Source organism: Cupressus sempervirens, chromosome 6 (genome assembly GCF_028749045.1).
Source record: "Cupressus sempervirens isolate cs-2001-9-10 chromosome 6, ASM2874904v1, whole genome shotgun sequence".
Classification (NCBI taxonomy): Eukaryota; Viridiplantae; Streptophyta; class Pinopsida; order Cupressales; family Cupressaceae; genus Cupressus; species Cupressus sempervirens.
The window spans coordinates 278,034,675-278,043,663 of record NC_143123.1 but is presented as its reverse complement, the minus strand read 5'-3'; the positions used below and the strand labels follow the sequence as shown (position 1 = coordinate 278,043,663).

The window sequence follows — 8,989 nt, the reverse complement described above, 5'->3', positions numbered from 1 at the left end:
TTCCTAGCTTAGGATTATTTCTTGTCCTTGTCTCAAGGGCACAACTACTTAGCCTATTGAGGTTTTTTCTTGTGCATTAGGGTTTCTTTGGAAACTCAAAAAATAGTGTTTCTCAACATTACTCCCCCAACTTGACATCAAGTGTTTCTCAACACTTTTTAGATAGTTTACCTACGGTCTCCAATGTCATGATATTTCTCATTATCAGAATCAAGTCTTGAAGAAATGGCCAAATGACTTACACACACACACTTAAACACTTAAACAATTGAGCTATGCTAATCTTTATCTACTTTGTATGTTGTCTATGATGATTTCTTTACTATATGTTCCCTCCTTAATAGTCTTTCAAGGATGTCATGGACTAGAAGACTGGGGGCATGGGACATGTTTTCTTGATTTCTACTTGTGGGTATACTTTATTTGTCTATAGAATTTTAAGCATTCATGCTTGTCCTAATTGACACTATGACTTATAAACATATCATCCTTGACTATTTTCACAAGACCACACTCAAGGGTTATCTTGGAGCTTATGCCTTGATATAGGTGTAATCTTGATATACTAAACTTAGGGAATCTAATCGCATAGTCATCTTGACTTTCTTTGATGCTTGGATTGGATTTCCACATACCTATCTGATATCAATCATATTCATATCCTCATAGTTATACTAGTGATGGTTGTATGATCTCATGATGTCCCTAATACATTCTCAATGATGAAATAAGAGTCTAAATGTTATGCATCCCTTGCTAATAAACCACTTTACATATTAGCTTGCACTATAGTTTCACTTTTTTAGCTTAGTCTTGCATTCCTACACATAGGGAGAGCTCTCTCTTCATCCTTTTTGTGGACATATAAACTAATTTCTTTCATTTCTTTCTTTGCTTTCTTCTTTATCATGTCTTTTTCATCTTCTTGATCTTTCGCTTCATTCTTTGTTATCCTATCATCACAAGGAGTTAATCTAAAAATCACATTCAATCTATCCAAGTGTCACATATTTTTAGAAACATAAGTCTATATCATACACATGAGAGCTAAAAAAATCATACATGAGAGAGATACATGAGCATATACACATACATGAAAACTAGAATGCTGAAACGTCCATTTGAGACAAGTACACAGATATGTCAATCAAAAATCTAGTATCTTGTATATATCCCAATGTGTCATAGTACATAGATACAAAAGAAATGAGATCCAAAATCTAGATATTTGTCTCAAAAATATAAGGAGTACAATAAAAAATTTCAACACTATCATAATCAACCTATGACTAGCTCGCACCCTCTCTAGTTGGTGGTGGTCCTGGTGGTAGAGCCTATCTCCTATCTAGTGGTTGTAGCACACCCTCTAACTTGCCTGCCTACTCTAAGTAGTTAGAAAGTCCCTACCCACTATAGGTAGAATAATAATAGGTAGTGTGTTCATCATGATGAGATGTCTCTTGCCTCATCGCATCTCACTCCCTACAGAGCTCATCTCCCCAAGCCCACTCATCCATAAGATATTGATCTTGTACTGCAATAGTGACCTAAGTCACCTATAGCTCTACCTCTAAAGTATGGATCCTTGTATCTTGATTATCATCCCCTTAGGTTGGCTGCTCTACCTACACCTCCACTCACGCCACTCGCTATCACCTCAAAGGAACCTCCTCCTCCTTAGTTGCTTGTGCCTACATCCTCCTCCTTTGAAAGTGGGAACCCTCCCCAACCTCCATCTATGTCCCTCTTCTACCTCCACCTCCACCTCCACCTCCACCTCCTCCATGTCCTCATGTTATAAGTAGCACATTAGGCTCTGTAAATTAAGGAAATGGATGTCTGTACTTCTCATATAGATAGGTCAGGTCTGCTCTTGCATCTACCACATCTAGGTGGTAATCCCAAGGAGTCTGCACTAGATTTGTAATATCCCCTATTGTTGTCTGATAATCTAGCATAGGAAACCATCCTCACACCTCATCTGAGTGAAAATGAGCATAGGTGGTGGTCTCCATTGATATCACTTGTCACTCCGCAAACCGCTGACATACTTAGCTAATCATAAATTGCTCTACAATCTCTGCATGCCTGCCTACCAGTGGCCTGCTATACCTCATATACTCTAGCTCCTAGGCATTTGACCACCTATGGAAATCTTAGTAGGGCTGCCATATGAAAGTTTTCAACTCATCAAAAATATGTTAGTAATATGTCACATCCCCACTATGAGTTTATGGGACAAATCCTCTATACCTAAAGATATAAGGCTGGCTCTGCTCTCATGGCTACACCTATGGTTAGATCATAGCAATGTGCTCCCAAGCCTAGATCTACACCAATACTGCTCCACATGCCCAAGAGTGTCCCTAATGATAGACTACCTCATGAAGCTATGCCATCCTATGTGGCTATGCAATTAGATTGGCCACCGATCGACCCCATCCTAGTGGGAAGCCCCTCTGGCACTTGTCTATCACCAAGGCCTAGGCTATTAGAGAACATAACAAGATGGGAAGAGGGTAGTTTACTCCATACTCATCAATGAGTCACTCCAAACTTAGATGGTGGTTTAGGATGGTAACATCCTATAACAAATGTTGCATCATAGCTTGCCCCTCTATTGGGGTTCGATCATAGTACACATGTGACATTCAACCAAACATAGCATCAGTATCCCTTGCACAATATTAGAACTTGCAAAGCATGAAAAGAGAAATCAAGAACACAATTAAAAGATCACCGCAACATGGCACTTGAAGAATCTAATATACATCCTCCAACGTAATTAAGGCCTCTCCAATCAGTAGATGGAAGGTATTATACTCAATGTGCCACCGCTTAGCTAGCATAGTCAGTAGCCCATGGTTTGCTCGTATATGGGGCATCCGAATAACCCATCTCAATCCCATGGTTGATATCACAACATGCTCATATCTATCAAATGTTGCACAACTTGCAACCCCACCACTTTGGGGGCTTTGATAAGTAGCACTAGAAATACCTCCTGTAACTGTAAAATATGAAAACATCAGTACACAATCAAAAACATGATCACAATGCAAAAAAAATTCAATGAAAATAGTTTGTGCATTACTTTTTCCTATATGAAGGTGATACAAAATCCTGGTATAGTATCATGTGATACATTTTCTAAAGTGGTGTGACACAATTATGTCATGTGATATTTCATACTAGTTTGGGCAACAAATGGGTATGTACCATATGACACATTTCAAAATAGTCGTGCGATACATTTTTGTAACACGATGTATCATGCAATATTTTATAAAGTACCTATGTGATAATTTAAAAATATCACATGATATTTTGTGTTTGAAACCTTAAAATATGCAAAATAGACACAAAAGCTCAAAAAAATGACAAAAAAGTTTTTACTTACCAACGCCCCATAGTCATCTGACCAATTATGCTCAAAACAATGTTGGTGACTCAGAATGCCTGCTAATGCCATAATGCTCTCTCACAAGCTCTCACAAAATCATAAAAGACAAAATGATTTGAAAATGACACTTAGGCCCCTTTTATAGCCTCTAACCTCATTTTGACCTAATTTTCAAACTCAAAATTTTGCAAAAAGTGCACCCCTAGCTAATTTTGACATCCTAGATCCATTTTTGGGATCAAAATCAAAATCTAAGTTCATCTTGATGGTCAAAATTGTATTTTAAAATTCTACCTTCTTTTAAGCAGTTAGTTGACCTTCTGAGGTCTATTCTCTAAATCATCGCTAGGGCAGCTTCATGTGTTCATCATTTTCATGCTTCATATCTACTCACATTTACCTTTTCATGTCTAAAATCATCTTTCTATCTAATTGATTTGACCTAATTTTTATTCTCTATCTTTCATGTTCAATTTTGGTCAAATTGGGGCATTCTATCACTCCTTAACAGTCACTCTTTTGTTCTTATCATCTATCTGTCATCTTGGACACTACTATCTCTCAATTTTCTCATATCACACTTGTATCTACATCCCCTTACCTCATTTTGATTTTGATCCCGAGGGGGTAGAAATACTCTATCATCACTCACTACAACTATCTATTTCTTAGGAGCATTTGATCTTTTGCACTTTCTCTTTGATAATATCTACTTTACTAGGTGTTAGCATTCTTCTTAAACTCTGACATCATCTTTTCTCCACTGCTATCAGGCTATAGATTTAGGATGTACTATCTCTTTCTACATTTCATTCTTTAAAATCATATATCTATGTCTATCACTACCTATTTGGCTTTTGTTTTCTTTTACATAATGTGTTCCTAGATTGATCCCACATTAGTTAAAGAGGGGCAAATGTAATCACCCAAAAATGGTCATCTATACTGTTAGCCCCATTCTTCTAACCCACTTAAAGTGTACACATAAAGTTCTTTTCTAATTTTCAAATTAAATGAAAAAAAGGCTTTGTGACTTTTGTCTTATATGACAAGTCAACTTATATTTTATTGGTTGACTTGTGTGTGCACATGGATCACTCCTCTTTTTTGAATTCCACCATTGATCATCCACCATCTTCATCTTGATCTCTACCATCCATACAACTTTAAAAGGGAGAGAGCTTTCCCCTTCAAAGGATCCACCATTTGAATATTGTTATGCTGCAATTTTTTTGACAGGTTTCTTGAGGCTTTGAAGAGAACTTCCACTTCTTGTCTTCATTCTCTCATTCCACCACACACTAGCATAGTTTCATGTTAATGTAGTTCCTTTGCAATAGCATAAGATCGCATAGTTTAATTAGCATGGATGTAACACTTTCATTTGTTTAGCCTAGTTGCATTGTGCATTTCATCTTAGCTTACTTTAATTCTTGCATTGCATACTCAAGAGTTCTTTGACACTAGCATTCTTGCTCTTGTTTAAAGAATCTCCCATCTCATGGATTACTAGAAAGGGTTGCATTCCTAAGGTTCAACTAAGAGCTCTCTTTATGCATATTTGTATGCCTCTTCCACTCCATGACTAGGGAGCTCTATGCCACCATTCAAGCTTTCCAAATCTATGGAATATCTTGGATAGAAGGGTTTAGAGAAGTGCACTTTTCAATTGTACATTTGGGTTCAAGGAACTCAATACTTTTTATTTAAATGATCCTAATTTTGGTAAAATGTGAAAGGATTTTACAAAACCTATTACATTTGATAGGACAAAGTGGTTGGATTTTATGACTCGAGATAGTATGTTGTTCAAAGGAAGCCAATTGTGCATTCCTAGAAGTTAAATGAGAGAGAATCTCATTAAAGAGAAGCATAGTGGAGGGTTGATTGGATATTTTGGCAAAGATAAAACCATAGCTTTGGTTGCTAAGAATTATTACTAGCCATAGTTGTAGCAAGATGTGAAGAAGTTTGTACAGAGTTGTAGAGTATGTCAGATGGCAAAAGGAGTGAAGCATAATACAAGATCATAGTGGCCATTACCTGTAGCAAAGAAGTTGTAGGAGGATGTCAACATGGATTTTATTCTTGGATTACCAAGGAAAAAATTCAAGCATGATTCTATTCTTGTGGTGGTTGATAGCACTAATACATTTGGCATCAATTTGTGATGGCTATGTGTCGCAATTATGACAGCAATGTGTCGCCACTATGATAGTAATAGACGTTGTTGTTTTTTAGTCACAAATTCTGACGTCTATCCTACACTATCACAATTATGATGCCTATCTATAACTATTTAGCCACTTTATTGTGACATCAACCCCATCATAATTCTTGTGTCTGACGTCGCAATTGCGACAGACACCCGGGCAATTGCAACGACAGTTGGCGTCGTAGCTACAGCAACCTCATCGCAATTCTTATGGTGGATGTTGCAATTGCGATGGACACCTTGGAAATTGTGATAGCAGTTGGTGTTACCTCTACAACAACCCCATCACAATGCTTGAGGTTGATGTCACAATTGCGACGGACACCTTGGCAATTGCGACGACAGTTGGCATCACTGCTATAGCAACCCCATCACAATGCTTGTGACAGACATTGTAGTTGCAACAGAAGAAAAGTAAAACAAAATTTTTTTTTTATAGGTAAAGCTTTATACTAACTAAAAAACAAACTTCTAATAAATATTTAAAACAACAGGGCTTGAGCTATTTTCACTGCAGGTTCGCAGACACAAAATAGTGATAAACGAATTACATAAGTAAATAGGGTAGTATGTTAAGTGGATTTAGAAGAGTTATATGATTAAATAGAATAGAGTTGGAATAGTTTTAGGATTGGTGACTTTCTTTGAAGATCTAAGTTTTCACCTCTTGAACATCAGGTAAATACAATAAAGACTAAATATTCCTTTCATTCATTCTCATGATAAATTAATTCATATAAACCACCTATCAATAAATTCAACTAAAAAACTAACCAATTTAATTCTAATCACAATATAAAAACAAATTATGTATTTCAAAACCATATCTTATAGATCACGTATTCCAAAATTACATGCTATTTATATACCTAAAAAATAATCTTTTAGCAAATGAAGAACTTAGCAAAAATAATAGTGATTAAAAACACAAAACTTAAGCTCATAACACGGGCTAAAAAAATCACATCATTCCAAACTTCTTAGTAATAAAAGTTGTCCCATAAATAGAAGTATCAATGTCCAAGAATGACTCAATTGGCATTTAGATTTCAAAGAAAATCCTACCTTCCATGTGCTGGAGAAGCTGGGCTATGCCTTGAGGACAGCATACCCTGCATAAAATTAAAGGAAAATAGGATGAAAATAGGGGAAAGGAACAAACACAAATTGAAGTCATATTCTGAATGATTAACTAACAAACTAAATCTTTGAAAAGGGGGATAGATGAAAATACCGCAATGGAATCAATTACATGGGCAGAATTAACAAGCATTAAGAGGTAAGATACAATGATTTCCATAATGACAGCCTGCAGCACTGGGCCTGAAGGCCTGGTTGTACCAATGTCTGATATTTCAGTAAACATTGTGCCAAGTGTAAAATAAGCTACTACTGATCCACCCAGCTGAGCTCCACTATAGGCTGGAACCTGCACGTGAATTGCTTCTTTTTAACTATTTTTCTACAACTTAAAGTAGGTATTATTGTTGTTTTTAATTTAGATTGCGTATCTTGATATTGCTATCAGGATTTAATAGTGTAGCTGTTGAGTCAAATTTATTGATTCATGTTTCATGAGTAGTGGTTCACACAAACTCATCTCTAATGAGAATGATTGGAACACTTAGCACTCATCAGATCTAGGTGATGCTTACATAGGTGAAGCACTGGAACTTTCTGGAAGATCACCCAAGTAGGTTTAACCATAGAGGAAACTCTGTAGTGAAGCATGATCTAGCTGAAGTAGTACTAACATGGTGACCTCCTAAGTCCTAGTACTTCACCTCTACTAGCATCACCTAGATCCAATGAGTACTAAGTGTTCCATTCATTCTTATGAGAGATGGATTTGTGTGAACCTCTACTCATGAAACATGGCTCAATAAGTTTGACTCAACAACTACACAATTGAATCTTGATATCAATTGCACAATTTTACTTGTAGAAAATATCTCCTACTTCAGATTGTGTATGTTTATCTTTATCATAATTTCAACATCACATTCTATAATCATATTCATGTTCTTATTCTATAAATTTTATTATTCTAATAATAGTTCACACAAAGTAATTCAAAAACCTTGACAGTGCAATAATTATAATACTAAAATGTGATTATATAAAAAAGTGCAGTTGGAAAGGTCTGGAGAAAATAATATATATGGCTGAGTTAAAAAATCGGTTCATCTGATTTTTGAGGCTCTGTTTACATCAAACTTTAGAGACTGTGTACTAAATAAAATTTATGATGTTGCTATTAGAATTCAATTGTGCAGTTTTTAAAACAAATTTATTGACCCATGTTTCTTGAGTAGTAATTTACAAGAATCTATAACTATGAGAATAAATGATACACTTAGCACTCAGTTCATTTAGGTGATCTTTCCATCACCTGTCTGAATACTACTCCAACTCAAATAAACTTAACCATAAAATCTCTCCAAAATTAAACCCTACTTATCTACAATAATTATTTTTTTAATCATCATATATTGAGCATTTTGAATTGTAGAAGAAGAGTATTACTTGCAGACCTTCTTCCATGAAAAATGCCCCACTGTTGCAAATGAGAGCATAACAGCAGGGTTCATATGAGCTCCAAAAATGTGGTCAATAGAGTATATCATGACTATTTCAATTAGTCCAGAAGCCATTCCACTTCCAAGTTTTGATACCAAGTTCTCATTTTTCTGACTCAGCATTGATGAGCCACATGTAAAAAACACTAGAAAATATGTAGAAATGATATTTGCTACAACCTGCATAAAGGCATTTCTGACTTCACAATATAATCATCATTTATATATGTTTTATGAAATGCAGATGTGAAGCTTTTATACCTTTTGAAGAAGTGTAGGTGGGTGAAATTCAATGCATTTGTCGTAGCAATGAGTGAATTTTTTGCAGTCTTCACCTTGTTCAAATACTCTTTCCATGGAAGAGCCACCCTGAGCTTGATCAATATCTTTATCTACTACTGAAGGCAACATTTTTCCTGAATAATTCAACTCCAAATCTATTTAAGTTGAACATCCATGTCACAGGTGCCTTAGAATGACCAGCTGTACTGGTGGCAATACGTATCTGAAAAAGTATAGTGACTACATGATACAAAATTATCTAGATCAAAAGCAAGTAGTAGCTAAAAGCCTTAGAAACCTAGCAAGCTTGTAATGTTGAAAATATCAAGTGCAAAAAATGGTATGCAGCCATATTCAAAGTATGAATAGGTAGAATTAAGTTGGGTATAAGCTGTGGTTTCAGGAAAGGGCCTTTTTAAGCTTGTGTCTAGTTATTAATTTTTTAATGGTAGACAAATTTAAAACTATTAAGTTTTAGAATGTGAAAAAATTGGTAGTCTTAGATATTTT

The 8,989-nt window shown here is 35.6% G+C and overlaps 1 protein-coding gene across 1 annotated transcript; it reads right to left on the bottom strand.

The window, feature by feature from the left end:
* Window positions 1-6,572: 6,572 nt before the first annotated feature.
* LOC149552306 (aquaporin NIP2-1-like) lies at window positions 6,573-8,719 on the bottom strand. The gene is made up of 4 exons (XM_089789774.1): window positions 8,459-8,719; window positions 8,153-8,377; window positions 6,853-7,047; window positions 6,573-6,730 (listed from the first exon to the last, which is right to left on the bottom strand). The coding sequence occupies exons 1-4, from the start codon at window positions 8,606-8,608 to the stop codon at window positions 6,680-6,682; spliced, it is 621 nt and encodes a 206-aa protein (XP_089645900.1). The 5' UTR covers window positions 8,609-8,719; the 3' UTR covers window positions 6,573-6,679.
* Window positions 8,720-8,989: the final 270 nt, after the last annotated feature.

Bases quoted from the DNA above. Each gene is read 5' to 3' on its own strand.
- LOC149552306 (XM_089789774.1), bottom strand. From the start codon at position 8,608: ATGTTGCCTTCAGTAGTAGATAAAGATATTGATCAAGCTCAGGGTGGC. The intron at 8,378-8,458 runs GTATAAAAGCTT...GCCTTTATGCAG, and splicing joins CACCTACACTTCTTCAAAAG to GTTGTAGCAAATATCATTTC. The intron at 6,731-6,852 runs GTATTTTCATCT...AATTTTATGCAG, and splicing joins ATGTAATTGATTCCATTGCG to GGTATGCTGTCCTCAAGGCA.